The sequence below is a fragment of the Pristis pectinata genome, chromosome 3 (genome assembly GCF_009764475.1).
Source record: "Pristis pectinata isolate sPriPec2 chromosome 3, sPriPec2.1.pri, whole genome shotgun sequence".
Taxonomy (NCBI): domain Eukaryota; kingdom Metazoa; phylum Chordata; class Chondrichthyes; order Rhinopristiformes; family Pristidae; genus Pristis; species Pristis pectinata.
Window position 1 is genome coordinate 112,545,279 of NC_067407.1, and position 19,153 is coordinate 112,564,431.

Genomic DNA, 19,153 nt, shown 5'->3' on the forward strand with positions numbered 1-19,153 from the left:
CTGATTAAGCCTTCAAGACTGATGAAACAAAAATCAGAAGTAATGGATGTAGGAACTTTATTCTAATTTTTCTAGTTGCTTTATAAAAGGACCATGTGTGCTAGACTCTTTCTTTAAAGAAAATGCACCCAGAAAGATTCTTTGGAGTATAGTTCCAATTAGAAGTCTGAGTAGCAATTTTTACAAAAAGCAAGAATGATGGAATGATGCTCATGATATGATTATTCTATTTTTCTTTCCTGAAGATGGTCAGTCTGATTGGTTATCGGTAGTCCACCAATTAATTTTTAGACAAGAGGTCAAGCCATGTTTATCAGGAGATTTTTGAAATCTGGGGGCTTCAGTGTTGAATCTGACAATACCCTTACCCACCATATCTAATGGTACATTCAGCAGTCTTTATTAGGCAGCTGTAAGGTATGGGAAGTTTGCATATTTTCCCATGGATTAGATACTGCCTGTGTTGGAGCCACCAAAACATACCAGGGAGATTGGTATTCTTGGTGGAGCACAGCTGTTAAAGAACTCTTTTGTTATGTGGGGCTCAATGTTATATAACATGGTGTTTTTACCATTAGCAAAGGAAAAAGCAAACAAGGAATTCAGAACTGAACTGAAAGATGAAAGTGTGAAGTACGAAATTGTGTATAATGTTATGTTTTACAGTTGTTCCTTTGAAGCTGTGTATACCAATAATTCAAATTTAAATTTTAATTTATGTTCATAGCTTCATGTTTGGGGAATTAACAGACAAAGAAACAACTGAGAAAGTACAACAGACATTTGAAAACTATGAGATAAACTCTTTTGAAATCCTCATGTATAAAAAGAACAGTAAGTAAAATAGTTTTATTCAGAATCTATTTTAAATGACATCAAAAATTGTAATATAGATCTAGTTTTAATGGAGATTTAGATAATACATGTGATCATAATTAAGAAATGGGTATTTAATTTGGTTTATTACTAAATAATTATTTTTCATTCAAATATACTTTGCAAGAAAATCATGGCCTTTTTTTTTAGCATTCTTCTTACAAATGCAAGGCATACTTTCATCCTGACTAAACACATATATCAAATGTGTTGTAGAGGATGTCACAATTTCTGAGTAGAACATTAATCAATCATCATTATTTTTAACAGTATAGTGTTGTGTTCACAGGAACTGTGTTCAGTTTTTAAAAAATAAATGAATGCTGTAAAACTAATTCAATTTAGAAAGTACCAAAGATGACAACACCAAAAGTAGAAGGGTTATCTTTCTGCCTGATTCCTTCACCAAAAGGTGTTTTGATCCATTTACTTAATTTCTATGTCCTTTTAATAAATTTGCCTTTTTTTCATCTTGATTTCTTCTTGTTCAGAAACAAAAAAAGACCTTATATTGCTCTTTCAAGCTGGGTTTCTTTTGTTCTTAGAATTCATATTTAATTAAACTTGTTAGCATAGATTGAAACTCAGAAGACTCTGCATGGATCTTTTGCAGTACTTGAAGGAGCACAGTGAGGAATTGATGAGAATGCATAAAACAGTATGCTAAATATAGCTCATGATGGAAATTAAATCCGTATGTCCCAATGTACATGCACAGGTAGTCAATGGCTACTGCCACCAGTACATTTCAAACACGGACACAAAATATCTCTTTCGGTATAATTACACTTTATTTAGCAGGCCTTTTTTTCACTTCAATGAATATTACACTTTCTTTGATATGGTCTAATTAGATGTAGGTTCTCTTATTAATGATTGTGTACACATTTAGTACATAAGCACCATTTAGCACAAAGGAAAAAATACACTTGACATCTTAACTTACTTGTTTTGTTTTCTTGTGAAAGGGACACCAGTTTGGTTCTTTGTGAAGATTGCTCCTATTCGGAATGAACAAGATAAGGTGGTGTTATTTCTTTGCACCTTCAGTGATATCACAGCTTTCAAACAACCCATTGAAGATGATTCATCCAAAGGTAACTGTTCTGACCTTTTTTACTTTTGGATTATAAATTGCATTCCCTTTGAGGCATTTAACATTCAATCAGATAAAAAATATTAAAGAGCATAAAAATGATCTTAGATCAGTACAAAAAAGATGTTCTTGAATCTGAAATAAAAACAGAAAATGCTCGAATACCTCAGCAGGTCAGGTAGCATCTGTGGAAAGAGAAACAGTCAATGTTTCAGATCTACGACCCTTCATCGGAATTGGAAGAGAGAGATGCAAGATAGTTTTCAGTAGAATGTGGGGGACTAATGTGTAGAACAAAGGGAATGTCTGTGATAGGATGATTTTGAAATGGCTTAATGGTAGCAGTTGTCAGCACTTCAAGCTTCCTGGTCTATGTAATTATGTCAACAGTACGATGGCGGGCCCTGCCCAGCAGACTAGACTTAAGTGAGTAGGGTAAAATCTGAGCCAACTGTCCCACTACACTACCATTAACACATCACACAGAGCAAGAAGCTTAACGTGCTGCTAACCTGCCATCATTAAGCCACTTACTCTCATCCTATCATAGATATTCCCTTTGTTCTACACATCCCCCCCACCGTCTCTCTTACTAAAAACTGACTTGCATCTCTCTCTTTCTCAGTTCTCACAAAGGGTTGCAGATCTGAAATGTTAACTCTTTCTTCTTCCATAGATGCTGCCTGACCTGCTGAGTTTTTCTCACATTTTGTTAATCATCCAGTAAATTGGCTAGGATCTGCAACTACAAAATTTGAGCAATTGCCCAAGACAGATTTATTCCCTAATGTGCCTTTAATCTATTTCATAATTTCCAGCTATCTGAAAAATTCTTTTAACACTTATCAATGTTTGTTACCAATTGGATAATGGGCTAGAATTTTGTTTGGAATGATGGCAAAATCATTATCATTCACCATTATTAGGATATGACGCTTACTATTTCTGCTATCTGTATATCCACTGTTAAACATAGATACCACTGAACCAACCTCACATTCTGAAAGGCATTTTTAACTTGTGTTAATGCAGCTTGTGTAAAGGATATTAATAATACAAACTGTATTTTTATAAGGTTTTGTTTATGATATATCTCAAACCAATCATGCATTTATCCCAATCCTTATTTTAAATGATTAAAAAGTTAGATAAATCTTTTACTTTCTGTTATCTTCTTTGTGAAACTACTTCAACTGATTACCTGCTCATCCAGCTGAATACCACTTCTGCTTGACGCTACAAATCCCCAACAGAAAGCACCTGTAAACAAGTCATGGGAGATTTTCAATAGAGATATTGGGCACTGAAAATTTGGGTATGGAAGAAGATTGTGGTTTGCAGGAGAGGTTTTGTGAGGTCCAGAGAGAGGACTGGGGAGGGAGGAGTCAGGTAATGCTGGAAGAATAGTGGTATGGATTGGAAGGATATCAGAGTAAAAGAGCTCAAGACGGGAACATAAGATAAGATATCTTTATTAGTCACCTGTACATCGAAACACACAGTGAAATGCATCTTTGGCATAGAGTGTTCTGGGAGCAGCCCGCAAGTGTCGCCATGCTTCCGCTGCCAACACAGATCATGGGAAAGGGGTAGGAAAGTTAACTGATGTTGAAGAAAGTCAAGATTATTTGTCACTGGGAAGAGACTCAAGAAATCTTGGGTGGATTTCAGAAGAGAATGGTTACTGATCAGAGGAGAGCGGTTGTAATCACTGAAGATGTTGAGGAAAAAAATTAGGAGTGCAAGGAAACAGTTAACTGTTCAGACATGAACGGGCTCTTTACCTTAAGAAGAGTTAAGTTCTCCTCCTGCACCCGAGGTTTGAGTTGTTTGTTAATTGCATAAGCACTAAAATAAAATCACACAAAGAATTCATACTGATAAGACAATTGACATTACTGAATGAGTCCAGGTGAGAAAGTGATAGGCACATCACAAGCAATTTGATTGAGTTTAGGATAAAATTCTACTGCATAGGCCATAAAAAATTGTGTTGCACAAACAATTTCTGACCCAGAATGTTTGAGGTTTGACCAATCTGCAGAATTTTTCATTCACTAATTTTAAAAATCTCACAGATATTGCTGATATCCTTGACAGAACTCTAAGCAAAACCCTTGCATCTGAAATCTAGGAAAAACAGCAGGCAACAATAGAGTAATTTTTCCAATCAATCATCTATTGGACTGTATCATGCTTGACCCATGTTGCCAACTACCCTGTGCTGGCTCAATGGCCACATTAACCCATCTATTTCAAGAATGTAGTTCTACAGCTATCCTACAGCCAGAGTGTGCTACAATATCAACCAGACCTCTGGGCAACACATCCTTAGGCCTCACCCTCTGTACTACCCTGATGGCCTTTGGCAGTTTATGAAACATCCAAAAGCAATTGAAATTGATGTAAATAAGTTTAAAATTAAAAAGTCAAAACTAATGAAATTATTATAGATCATAAACTGTTACAAATTAATTAAATATAAACATAAATGAAGTAAAGAAAAATAATGAAGAAACTTAGCTGATCACATGTTTTAAATGTAGATCGGTCACCCTGTCCAAACAAATAGGCCACACAAGACGTGACAGCTTTGTTGAGTGTAAAGCTGAGGGGCCAGTTACAAAATGTATCTGACCTCTTGGCTCAGTAAGCCTCAGAATGCCCCTGGACTCACCATTGAGCAAGAGATCATTTGCAGACATGTACATTTCTGCATCGCATTGTGCGGGTGCAGAAGTCAAAGCGTGCTGATGCACATATTGCAATGAACTGGTGAGTCTCTACTCATTGCCTAGGTGCTAGGTGCTAGTTGTCTAGGTGTTAGTGCAATCTAGCCCAGTGATTTAACTGTGACAAGTAGGATCAGAAAAAGCATTTACATTCTTCCTTTCAAGGATGATAGAAATGGTTGACTTCATTATGATGAACTGGGCAAATATATACAATATTTTTTTTTGTTGTTCCATATTTTCTTGTGTTTTTATACTGGTTGGTGGATGATGTGACTTTTGAAACCATTTCATGTATTTGCAGGCTGGGGTAAATTTGCTCGTCTGACAAGGGCACTCACGAGCAGCAGAGGTGTTTTACAGCAACTTGCTCCGACTGTGCATAAAGGAGAAAGTGTACACAAGCATTCACGGCTGGCTGAGGTGAGACTACTGCAGTAATAAAAATGGTTGTGAAATTATATCAAGCAAGTTAGTCCTTTTCACATATTGTGCAAGCGATAAAGAAAGAATTTGGCTCTATCTTACATTTTATAACCATAGGATATTTTAGTTGCTTTACAGTCAATTAAGTATATTTACTAAGAAATTCCAGTGCAGCCTAACAACTACAGATATGAATAACAGGGTAAAATTTAAAATTTTGGATGGTATAAAACTCATATATAGGTTAGAATACAAAATGAGAAAAGTTATTATAATTTTTTTTCATATTCATTCAAGGGATGTGGGCGTTGTTGGATGAACCAGCATTTAACTGCCCATTTCTAGTTGTCATTGAGAAGGTGGTGCTGAGCTGCCTTCTTGAACCACTGCAGTCCTTGGGGTGTGGTATTCCTACACGGCTGTTAGGGAGAGAGTTCCAGGATTTTGACCCAGCGATGGTGAAGGAACAGCAATATATTTCCAAGTCAGTATGGTGTGTGGCTTGGAAGACAACCTCCAGGTGGTGGTGTTCCCATTCTTTAGCTGCCCTTGTCCTTCTAGCTGGCAGAGGTCATGGGTTTGGAAGGTGTTGTCTGAGGCGTCTTGGTGAGTTGCTGCAACTCCTCTGTGGTGGTGGTGTGAATGAGTGGTTGTGGATGGGCTGCCTATCAAGTGAGCTGCAATGTCCTGTATGGTGTTGAACTTCTTGAGTGTTGTTGAAGTTGCACTCATGCAGGCAAGTGGAGAGTATTCCATCACACTGCTGACTTGAGCCTTGTAGATGGTGGACAGGCTTTGGGGAGTTAGAGGGTGAGGTACTTGCTGCAACATTTCTAGCCTCTGACCAGCTCTTATAGCCATATTGTGTACATGGCTACTCCAGTTCAGGTTCTGGTCAATGGTAATCCCAGGATATTGATAGAGGGGGATTGACTGATGGTATTGCCATTGAAGGTTGTGGGTGATGGCTGGATTTTCTCTTGTTGGATATTGTCATTGTCTGGCACTTTTGTGGTGTGAATGTTACTTTCCACCTATTAGCCCAGGCCTGGATATTATCCAGGTCTTGCTGCATTTGGATGTGGACTGTTTTGTTATCCAAGGAGTTGCAAATGGTGCTAAACGTTGTGCAATCATTAGTGAACCTCCCTCCTTTTGACCTTACAAATGAAGGAAATTCATTGATGAAGCAACCAAACATGGTTGGGCCTAGGACCACTATCCTGAGGAAACTCCTGCAGAGATGTCCAGTGGCTGAGATGATTGACCTCCAACCACCACAACCATCTTCCTTTGTGTGAGGTATGATTCCAACCAGCGGAGGATTTTCCCCCTGATCCCCACTGAATCCAGTTTAGCCAGAGCACCATACTCGATCAAATGCTGCCTTGAGCTCAAGGGCAGTTACTCTCACTTCACTTCTGGAGTTCAGCTGTTTTGTCCAACTTTAGACTAAGGCTGTAATGAGGTCAGGAGCTAAGTGACTTTGGTGGCACCAAAGTGAGCTTCTGTGAATAGATTGTTGCAAAGCAAGTTCTGCTTGATAGCACTGTATTCCTTCCATCACTTTGTTGATGATCAAGAGTAGACCAATGAGGCGGTAATTGGCCAGGTTGGATTTATCCTGGTTCTTGTGAACAGGACATACCTGGTCAATCCTCCACATTGTTTGGTAGATGCCAGTATTGGAACAGCTTGGCTAAGAGCACGGCAAGTTCTGGAGCATGAGCCTTCAGTACTATTGCCAGAATATAGTCAGGGCCTATAGCCGTTGCTGTATCCATTGCCTTTAGCCGTTTTTTGATATCATGTGCAGTGAATCTAATTGGCTGAAGACTGGCATCTATCATGCAGAGGAACCCAGGAGGAGGCTGAGATGGATCATCCACTGTACAAATCTAAGACACTGATTAGGACACAATTGAGTATTCTGGTCAGCAGGAAGGATATCAAGCTCCTGGAGAGAGTTAGGATAAGATTTACTAAATGGTTCCATGGATGAGGGATTCAGTTACAAGAGTAGACTGTGGAAGGTAAGGTTGTTCTCCTTGGCATTGAGAAGTCAGAGGAGGTTTGATGGAAGTGTAGAAGACCATTGGCTGGTAAATAGAGGATAACTATTCCATTAGTATATGTTCAAAGACTGGGGCCCATGTTTAAAGATGCCAGGGAATTTGAGAAAAAAACATTTTTACTCAGAATAATTAGAAACTGGATTTCATCACATGTAAGAGTGGTGTAAGTAGAATCTATCAGTGCCTTCAAAAGGGAATTGGATACTTGAAACAGAATAATTTGTATGGATGGCAGGAAAATGGCACTGACAGGATTGCTTTAATGAGGGTAAGGACTTGATCGGCTAAAGGGTCTCATTCTTGTGCCATAACAATTCTATACTTTTTCTGTCTGTGAGCTTGGAAGCAGCAAGGGATCAATTTTCAGCTGGGAGTTACTGAAATGCAATTAGCAGTAGATTCGATGTTCATTCATCTCACAGTTTGTGTGCAAAAATGACTGATGTATTTGCCTGTGTAGCTACAGTCACTGTTTCCCATAGTAATTAATTATATGTGAAGCATTTTTTTAAACTCCTAGCTCAAACAATCAGACAATATGAAAACATATTATCCAGTATTTCCCAATTTTGGTTTGCTGAAAATGATTTGATTTGCATCAATGATTGACATGGAATCAAATTTGCTGTCATTAAGTGACAAGTATTGTACAGGAGTGACACAATTGTACCTGAATCTTGCATTGTAAGTTATAAGAGCACTGAAGTGGAATCAGGACACAAAGAAAATGATGAATATTAAGCAAGTATAATTTTATTGAATGTTAATCACTGATTACTTATTTTTAAGGCAGACATTAGAAACAGGATTCAGCTTAATATTACATTTTAAACTATTTTACAAAAAATGTGTTTACCATTGGTTGCTGTTAAGCATTTATCCTGTGATGTTTAGTTCTTTTTGATTTACTGATATGATTCTTAGGTGATGCTAATAATTGGTTTCCATGGTAAAAATCCTACTAAGATTTCAGAACTGCTGTCATTTCAAACACTTAGTGCTTTGAAGTCATCATTGTGAAGCTGGGGTTAGCAATTACCAGCTTTCTAAACAGAATACGCACATACCTTTGTCATCAAGATGAGTAGCAATGCACACAATTCTTGCATGGAAAGGATGTTCTCTTTTGAATTTATAGCTTGAATAAATTCTGATACTGTGAATTATTTAAAACTTAATACATGTTGGCATCTTGTTTAACTTAGCACAGAAACAGGTCCCTTTTAGGATTCTACTTTCCTTTATTTGTCAAAGCTATCTCATGCCCTCTTTTTGCCCTTCTAATTTCCTTTTTAAGTGTACTCCTACATCACTTATAGTCTTTAAGGGACCGCTGATCCCAGCTGCCGACACCTGACATATGCCTCCTTTTTCCTGACTAGAGCTTCAATATCCCTCGTCAACCAAAGTTCCCCAACTTTGCCAGCCCTGCCCTCTAACAGGAACATGCTGGCCCTGAACTCTTCCTATCTCACTTGTAAAAGCCTTCCACTTGCTAGACATCTCTTTACCTGCAAACAGCCTCTTCCAATCAACTTTTGAGAGTTCCTGTCTCATACTACCAAAATTAGCCTTCCCCCAATTTAGGACTTTAACTTGAGAACCAGTCCTATCTTTTTTATGACTGTCTTGAAACTAATAGAATTATGGTCACTGATCCCAAAGTGGTCTCCCACTGACACATTAGCTGCTTGCCCAGCCTTATTTCCTAAGAGGAGGTCGAGTGTTGCCCTTTCTCTTGTATGGCCATCTATATATTTCTTTAGAAAACCTTCTTGGGCACACTTAACTAATTCTGCCCCATCTAATCCCTTAGCACCAAGGCAGAACCGTCAATATTAGGGAAGTTAAAATCACCTATTATTATAACCCTATTATTCCTACACCTATCTGTGATTTGATGTCTATCCCTCAGATGTGTTTAAGTGAAATTCTAATTTTCTCTTTGAAATGTGGTTGGTGTTACAGCCAAAGAATCCCAAATATAACTGCTGCTCAGATTTAATATCTTAAGTTTTTTTTAAAAAAAACTAGCCAAGCTGTTCAAGTAGAGGTTGTTAGTCATGCTTTTTTGGATATGTGGGAATGGGAGAGATTTTATCAGTGCCAATAAATATAAAGATGTCTCAAATCATTACTGAGGAGTATTATTGTTGATGATTATGAGGAGTCACCTTTACACCCTTAAACCCTGACACATTTATACCCAGAGGAGCATATAATAAAATTGCTGACCTTTATGAATTCAGTTGTGGAGATCTCAGTGATTGTACAAGTGAAATGCTTTGCTTCCAGAGCATTTGAAATTAATGAAACCTACAAAAAGTTGAATATTTGTCTTTTACAAACCCATATTTAAGAGCTGGATCACACTTTTTTGTAGGGCAGGGAGTGGTGGAATAGTGGTTAGTGTCCATTTGAGATCATGAATAAGAAAGCTTGTGCATTATGATCTTTATAGGAGATATTCATACATATATCATATTTAATAAAACATTACATATTTTAAGAAACAAATATAGTATTACATGGAATAAGAGCAGAAAATATTGGAAATGCTAGCATGGTCAGGCAACATGAGTGGAGAGAGAAATAGAATTGATGTTTTAAGTCAGTGGCCTTTCATCAGAACTTAATATGAATTCTGATGAAAGGAAATTGATCCGAAACACTAACTCTGTTTCTTTCTTCATAGAAGCTATCTAAGTTGCTGAGTAGTTCAAGCATATTTGTCCTTCCTAGATTTCTGGCATCTGCAATATTTTGCTTTTGGAATACCATTAAATGGTCTGTCTTCACATATTTTTAGGACAAGTTTTATTCATTGCCAATGCAACAATCAGGTTTCATAGCTTAATCCATACTGCACAATAAAATACATAAGACCATCCCGTTGTGACTGCATTGAACTGTTAGCATAGTGTTCTTGGTCCCTTCATGTTGTGCACCTTGTATCTCCAGAGCTGTTGGTTTTACACTCAGGTTCTCCTGGATGGCTATGTGCTGTATGCCATTCTATGGGTGATTGCCATTTTGTACCCTGAGGCTCTACATGAAATTAGTGACAACATTTCCTGATTGTGAAATCCAAATACTGACATTGTTTAGGGTAGTTTGCTTATTTGCTTTAGGTAAATGAGAGCCATTTATACAATAGCAGAATCATTGCTTATTGATTTGCATTTCTTTCTATTGGATATAGAGTGTACCTTACCCCTTATGTCATGGACTCCATTGTCCTTCCAAACAACTGTTTTCAAATTATGAAAGTTTAATTTCAGCTGAAAAGCCCATAACAATTCATCCATAAATTAAAAATCTAAAAAAAAATTGCGAATGTTGGAAAATCTGAAATAAAGACAGAAGTTGCTGGAAGTACTTAGCAGATTGGGCAGCATCTATGGAGAGAGAAACAGAGTTAATACTTCAAGTCAATGATCCTTCATCAGAACTGACCTTTCAGCACTTACTGCTTTTACTTAGATACATAGAAAACCTACTGCACAATTCAGGCCCTTCGGCCCACAAAGTTGTGCCGAACATGTCCCTACCTTAGAAATTACTATGCTTACCCATGGCCCTCTATTTTTCTCAGCTCCATGTACCTAACCAAAAGTGTCTTAAAAGACCCTATTGTATCTGCTTTCACCACCATTGCCGGCAGCACATTCCACGCACTCATCACTTTCTGAGTAAAAAACTTACCCCTGACATCCCCTCTATACCTACTCCCCAGCACCTTAAACCTATGTCCTCTTGTGGCCACCATTTCAGCCCTGGGGAAAAGCCTCTGACTATCTACCCGATTGATGCCTCTCATCATCTTATACATCTATCAGGTCCCCCCTCATCCTCTATCGCTCCAAGGAGAAAAGGCCGAGTTCCCTCAACCTGCCTTCATAAGGCATGCTCCGCATTCCAGGCAGCATCCTTGTAAATCTCCTCTGCACCCTTTCTATGGCTTCCACATCCTTCCTGTAGTGAGGTGACCAGAACTGAGCACAGTACTCCAAGTGGGATCTGACCAGGGTCCTATATAGCTGCAACAATACCTCTCGGCTCCTAAATTCAATTCCACGATTGATGAAGGACAATACACCATATGTCTTCTTAACCATAGAGTCAACCTGTGCAGCTGCTTTGAGCGTCCTATGGACTCAGACCCCAAGATCCCTCTGATCCTCCACACTGCCAAGAGTCCTACCATTAATACTATATTCTGCCATCATATTTGACCTACCAAATGAACCACTTCACACTTATCTAGGTTGAACTGCATCTGCCACTTCTCAGCCCAACTTTGCATCCTATCTATGTCCCGCTGTAACCTCTGACAGCCCTCTTCTGTCGGTATCATCTTCTTCTTTAAAATTTTGTAAGAGAATAGCTTTATTTTTCAGAATAAAATATTGTGGATGGTGGAAATCTGGTGAAAAGATTACTTCAATCACTTCTGATGAGTAGTCATTATTTGAAATGTTAACTTTGTTTCTCTCTGCACAGATACTGCTTGGCTTACTAGTATTTCCACATTTTTCTATTTTTATATTAACTTTATTTTAAAGTGTAAAAGGTTGGGTCAAAGGACCTACTTTGAGGCCAAAAAGACACATGAGTGTTGTATGCCCTTTTCTTTCAACTAGTGCTTGTACAGAATCTCCCATTCGGGGTAGCGTTCAGTTGGGAGTAAATTCTTTGGCCATATGAGCCCATAATGCTTTTCCTGGTCGATAACTCAGTAGACTTAATTACTACAACACAGAGGGAGGCTTTTGGCCCATTGGACTCATGCTGGCACCCAGCACAGCAATTCCATCAGTCCCATTTTCTGTCTCCTTATTTCCCTGCAACTTATTCTCTCTCAGATGCCTGTCAACTACACTTTGGTTCTTGTTCTACTTATCTATGCCCAGAGTTTACTGCAGCCATTTGACCTACTAGCACATCTTTGGGAGCTGGGAGAAAACTTGAGCACCTGGTGGAAACCCATACAGTCATAGGGAGAACATGCAAACTTCACACAGACTGCACCAGTGATCAGGAATAAACCAAGATTTCTGGAGTTGTGAGGCAACAATACTGTGCTTGGCAGGATTCCCACCAGCTTGCCAGAGCAACATTCTAAAGGTCCTGTAGCTCCTGATGATCAAGTAAGTGACCTCAAAAGGGCAGGAATGGGCTACAAACTGTCTTCTTGAGCCCTCAGGTGGAGTTTTAACTCTCTGCCTTGATAAAGTCAGAGCTAAAATCCAATGAATATACTCAGTAAACTTCATTGTTCAGAAACCATTTTAGTCCCACTGCATTCTTGGACATTGGAAGTGTCTGCCTGACTGGGCTGTAATCTCACAAGTCTGTATGCACCTCATTAGGAGTAATATCAAAGATGCATACATATATGTCAACAATGATTCCCCTTGTCAACCACCACTCTTTGAGAATAACTGTTTTTGCATAATTACTCAAAATTACTGTGGGCCTTGTTCCTCTGAAATAGTGCTAACTACCATTAAGAAATTGAATTTGTATTATTAAAAACAATGTCATTTATAAGCTGCAACAAACTAGTTGATCGGAGTAATGGGCTGGATATTCCTGAACTCTGCTCACCATTTGGAGTCACCTCCTGCAGTTTGCTGCATTGATCTGGTCAGGATGCAGAGGGCTGATCTTGCTGACCCTCTGCATCTTGGAATCATGTAGTGAAGTCTTAGCAGCAACATGGCTTCAAGCGGTGTACTGCTGAGGTCACTGGACACCACTGGCAGGCTTTGATAGACAAAGATGGAGGGGTAGGGGGAGTAGATTCTGGGACTGTGTGTGGGGGTGCAAGTTTGCTTTTTGTTAAAGTCTGTAATAAGAGTTTTAAAATGTCTTTGATATTCAGGAACATTTGTAAACTATTAAAGTTAATGTTAATATGTTGAAAAAATAAAGCTACCATTTTATTTTTTAGATGTTGAGTACATACATAAAACAGTTGGAACTTATTAAAAAGACCAAAGTAAAATAATTAAAGAAAACTTACACACAGGCGGAAAATCTCCATTAGAATGGGGTCTCCGATCCTCTGTCAGGTCTTACACTAGATTGTCCACTGTTGGAGAAACAGCACTATGTGATTCACTTTTTAGGCACTTGTTTCCAAAGCCTTTGCCAAGGAGAAATAGCTGGTCTGGCAGTATGCTTGCACCTCTGAAGTAAACTATAGGGATAAACTGTTACCAATTTTAATATTTTAATATCCAGTAATGATAATTGTATCCTTGCTCTGCAGGTTTTACAGCTTGGTTCTGAGATTCTTCCACAGTACAAACAAGAAGCACCAAAGACTCCACCCCATATCATTCTGCATTACTGTGCATTCAAAACTTCCTGGGACTGGATTATCCTGATCCTGACCTTCTACACTGCAATCATGGTTCCATACAATGTCTCCTTCAAGACCAAACAAAACAATGTGACTTGGTTGGTGGTTGACAGCATAGTCGATGTAATCTTTTTGGTAGACATTGTCCTCAATTTTCATACCACTTTTGTTGGGCCAGCAGGGGAAGTAATTTCAGACCCAAAACTCATCCGCATGAATTACTTGAAGACTTGGTTTGTTATAGATCTCCTCTCCTGTTTGCCATATGATGTTATCAACGCCTTTGAGAATGTTGATGAGGTTAGTATTTGACAAGTTGTTCTCTGAATTAATTTTTTAAATGAATGTATATTTCAAGAATCTTTGGTAAAATAACTTATCTCAGATCCAGTACAGCAAGAGGAAAGTATATCAGTTTTTCTAATCCAGAGTGCTTTATAATTACTCTTACTGAAATGTGTTTTTGTATGAATGCCATAGAGTTATAGAGCACTGAAACAGGCCCTTCAGCCCAACTCGTCCAAGATGCATTCCTGAGCAAGTTCCATTTGCCTGCAATGAACTCATATCCCTCTAAACCTTTCCTAGCCATGACCCTACCCAAAGGTCTTTTAAATATTTATTCTACCTCTACCTCTTTCTCTGGTAGCTTCTTCCATATATCCATCACCCTCTGTGGTCAAAGCCTGCCCTACAGGTCCCCTTTAAATCTTTCCCCCCTCACCTTAACCTATGGCCTCTAGTTTTAGACTCCCCTACCCTGAGAAAAATATTGTTACTATCCACCTTATCCATACCCCTCAAGATTTTATAAACCTCTACAAGGTCACCCCTCAGCCTCCTATACCCCAGTGAAAACAGTCCCAGCCTATCCAATCTTTCCTTGTAACTTAAACCCTTCAGTACCAGCAACATCCTAGTAAATCTTATCTGTACCCTCTCTAACTTAATAAAAATCCCTAGTCAGTTGATTTCCTTTGGTGAACGTGCAGGTAAATACAGAACTAAACTTGTTGCCTTCAGGAAGGAAGACAGTTAGAGATGAAATGGACCTTTACAATTTAGGAATGATTTAGTGGAATATATTTTCACCTTTACTCTCTGTGTGGTAATCATCAAGAGTATGCCTTCATAGGTCAGGCCACAGAATATAAGAGTTGGGGCAGTACGTTGCAACTTGACAAAATACTGGTGAGGCCAATCTTGGAGTGTTATATGTAGTTCTGGTCACTACACTGTAGAAAGCATGTGATTGTACTGGAGAGAGTGCAGAGAAAATTCACCATAATGTTGCCTGGATTGGAGTACTTTAGTTATAGGGAGAGATTGGGCTTGTTTTTCCTGGGGCAAAGGAGGCTAAGGGGTGACCTTACAGAAGTATATTAGATTATGAAAGTAAAAGACAGGGTAGATGGTCAACATTTTTTTTCCATGGTAAAGATATCAAAAAAAAAAGCACAGGTTTAAGGTGAAAAGAAGGACCTTTAAAGGGGATCTGAGGAATAAGTTTTTATTACACAGAGTCTGTTTATTATCTGGAACATGCAGCCAAAGGAGGGGGTGGTATCAAATACAACTACTACATTTAAGAGGCATTTAGATTGACACTTAAATAGGCAAAGCATAGAAGGAATACTGTCCTAAAGCGGACAAATTTAATTAGTTTAGATAGGAAACATTGTTGGCATGGACATGGTGGACCGAAGGGCCCGTTTCTGTGCTATACAACTCTGTGACCCAATGGTTATGACTCTAGTTAAAGGGTATTGTATAAAAATGCATGTTGTTGTGCCTTAAGTAAAAGGGATATACCATTTAAAGTAAATTACTTCTTAAATTTCATGATTGAGTTCAAACAAAGATTATGAGTGGCTGAACAGTAGTCAGTGTTTCCTAGCAATGATACTTTGACCATATTTCCCCTTAAAAATTGCTCATTTTGCTATTTTAGAAGCAGTACATAGAGATAATGGACATGAAGATCTACTTCTGAATAGTATGCTTAGGTTATCCTATAACTTGAGCAGCGTTTCAATTGTTCATACTTTTCTGACCCACTATCTTTAGGTGATGGTAAGGGAGTAGCCTCTGGGAAATTGACTGATTTGCCTGCCTTTATGCCACAAGAGAACTGATCCACAGCACGCAACAAGATGAATTGCTGGTTGTGCATTGAAGCTAGAGGCAATGCAGCCGAATAACCAAACTGCTCTGTACTGGATAACGTTGAACTTCTTTACTGTTGCTGCAGACACTCTTATCATGGCGAATTTTTCCTTAATTCTTAACTTCAGTTTGTATAAGATGTAGAACATTTAAGGATCAAGAAGTGAGCGAGTAGTATAGGATGCCAATTCTAACGTAATTTTCATCTCTCTGTGTGAATGTGAAAGTCTGGGTAAGCCTCTGTTGAATGTTATACCCAAGATTTGGTGACGCAGGATACAGCGATGATAGTACATTTGAAGATTATGAGTCAAACTTATTCTTCTTTGGGATAATCATTCCCTGGAACCTCTGAATGATTGAAATTTTATTTGGAATCCACAAAACCATTATTAATTCCTTTCCCGATTTAATACCACCATGGTCCTAATGCGTGCTTTGTTCTGAAGAATAATATGGAATTTTGCTACTCAGTGTCTCACTGAGCATTCCTGATTAAGAACAATACTGCATATTACTGCAACAATTAGAATACAAACACTCAAAATGCATTTTGGCAAATGGCAGATATGTTAAGTAATTTTTTGCATCAGTCTTCACCATGGAGAACGCTGCAAATGTCTCTAAGATAACAGAAGGGCCAATTTCAGATAACACGGAGGAACTTTTAAAGGCCCCAAGCACAATGGATAAAGTATTAGAGAAACTCATTTGGCTGAATGTGGACAAATTTCCAGGATTGATGGCCTGCACCCAAGGGTTTTAAATGGGGTAGCTGCAGAGATTGTGGAGCCATTGGTTGAAATTTTTCAAAACTCACGAAATTCTGGGGGGGTACCAGAAGATTGGAAAACAGCCAGTGTTTCCTTGTTCAAAAAGGGAGGGAAACAAAAGGTGGGGAACCATCGGCCAGTTAGTTTAACATTTATTGTTGGCAAGATGCTAGAGTAAATAATCAAAGAAGAAATAACTAAATCACTTAGGAAAGCTGAATATAATCAAACTAGTCAACACAGTTTTGTAAAACATAAATGGTGTTTTGACAAATTTGCTCAACTACTTTCAGAATGTAACAGAGAGAGATGATAGGAGGGCACTTGTAGATGTACTGTATTTAGATTTCCAAAAGGCATTTGACAAGGTGGCACATAAGAGTCTGGTGCATAAATTAAAAGCCCAAGGTATTTGAGGTAGCATGTTAGCATGGAATGAAAACTGTCTGTCACATAGAAAACAAAGAGTTGGAGTAATTGGATCCTTTCAGGCTAGAATAATGTAACTGGTGGAGTACCCCAGGAATCAGTTTATAGTATATAGTCATTTACTATTTATATTAGTGACTTGAAGGAAGGAACAAAACGTTAGTCATCCAGTTTGTTAATGATATGAAAATTGATGGAATGTTGTGATTTGCATTGTGATTCTGCATTGTGGTATGGATAGATTGACTGGGTGAAAACCTGGCAAATGATGTTTATGTGGAGAAGTATGTGGTCATGCACTTCATTTGGATGAATCAAAAGGCAGATTACGTCTAAATGGAGAGAGGCTGCAAACCAGTGAAATTTGGAAGGATATAGGTGTTCTAGTGCACGATCACAAAAAGTTAGCAGCCAGGTCAGTTTAGACAATTACTACGTTTAAGAGGCATTCAGACAATTACTATGTTTAAGAGGCATTTAGACAGAGGCTTCAATTGGCAAGGCATAGAAGGATATGGTCCTAAAGTGGACAAATGGGATTAATGTAGATGAGGAAACAAATGTTGGGTTGGACACGGTGAGCCAAAGGGATCATTACTGTGTTGTACATCTCTATGACTCTAGGTCCAACAAGTAATTAGCAAGCAAACAGCATGTGGACCTTTTTTGCAAAGAGGTTGGAGTTTAGGAATAAGGAGGATTTGGTATAGTTGTACAGGAAGTTGATGAGCTCACACTGGAAATACTGTACTCAGGTTTGGTTATGTAAAAAATGGATATAGTAGCATTGGAGGCAGTCCAAAGGAGGTTCAACAGGCTAATTCCTGGATGGAGGGTTGTTCTGTCAAGAGAGGCTAGACAGTTTGGGTCTGTATTCCTTGGAGTTTAGAAGAATGAATGATGGGCTTATTCAGACATGTAAGATCCTAAGGGAGCCTGACAGGGTAGATGTTGAGATATTTCCACTAGTGGGAGAGTCAGAAACAAGATGACATAACTACAAAATAAGGGGCCAGTCATTTAAAACTGAGGTGCATAAAAATTTATTCTCTCAGAGGGTAATGAACCACTAGAATTCTCTGTCCCAAGAGTGGTGGAGGCCAGATCATTAAATATATTTGAGGTGAAGATAGATAAATATTTTCAGATTGAGGAATTGAGTATTATGGGGAACTGGCTCAGAAGAGGAGTTCATAGGATCATAGAATTATACCGCATAGAAAACAGGCCATTTGGCCCAAGTTGCCCACACCAACCTGTGGGCACTCTTCCTTGTTAATCCTATTGCCCTGTACTTGGTCCATTGCCCTCTGTGCCTAAGTGATTCAGGTGCTCATCTGGACACTTCAGTAACCCAGCTTCAACCATTCTCTTAGACAGTGCATTCCAGGTACTTATCACTCTCTGGGTGAGGAAGGTCCCCCTCATATCCCATCTAAATCTCTTCCCCCTTACCCTAACCATTAGTCCTCAAGTTTTATTTACCTCTGATATGGGTATCGGATCTTACTTATCCTACAGTCTACCCTAACTATACCCCTCGGAATTTTATATATCTCAATCACGTCTCCTCTTAACCTCTTCCGTTCCAGGGAGAACAGACCATAACTGAACTCCTGCATCCAGGCAACATCCCTTATGTTAATTAAATTGGCCTCCCCCCAATTTAACACCTTTATTACTGGTCCATCCCTGTCCTTTTCCATAGCCACTTTAAAATATATGGAGTCATGGTCACCATTTCCAAGATGCTCCCCACTGACACTCCCTTCATTTGACCAGCTACATTCACCAAGATAAGGTCCAGTAATGCTCCTTCCCTCACTGGTCAATCTACATACTGCATCAAAAAACTCTCCTGGACACAGCTCAAAAATTCTGCCCCCTGTAATGCTAAGGCAATCCCAGTTAATATTTGGGAAATTGGTATCCTCTAGTACGATAACCTTATTTTTTTATTGCATCTCTCTGATATCTGCCTGCGTATCTGTTCTTCTATCTCTTGTTGAGTGATCTGTAATGACAGGGGGAAGGCTATTGCCTACTCTGGCTCCTATTTTTGTGTTTTGTGTTCTCTCTGTTTAATTTTGTTCATTGATCTCAATGGTATTCTCACTGCAACTTCTTAAATTGTCTGTGTCCATGAAATCGTTCTGCATTAAATACATTAATTAGTAATGGGTTGTTTGCTGAACTAAGAGGAAATCCCT

General features: G+C 38.7%; 1 protein-coding gene across 1 annotated transcript in view; it reads left to right on the forward strand.

The window, feature by feature from the left end:
- The window catches only part of kcnh1a (potassium voltage-gated channel, subfamily H (eag-related), member 1a), a 141,398-nt gene that overhangs the window by 33,681 nt on the left and 88,564 nt on the right, over nucleotides 1–19,153 (forward strand). The window contains exons 3-6 of the mRNA XM_052011759.1: nucleotides 728–834; nucleotides 1,845–1,973; nucleotides 5,009–5,127; nucleotides 13,483–13,875. Of these exons, the coding sequence (XP_051867719.1) occupies nucleotides 728–834; nucleotides 1,845–1,973; nucleotides 5,009–5,127; nucleotides 13,483–13,875 (748 nt within the window). The remainder of the gene's footprint in view (nucleotides 1–727; nucleotides 835–1,844; nucleotides 1,974–5,008; nucleotides 5,128–13,482; nucleotides 13,876–19,153) is intronic.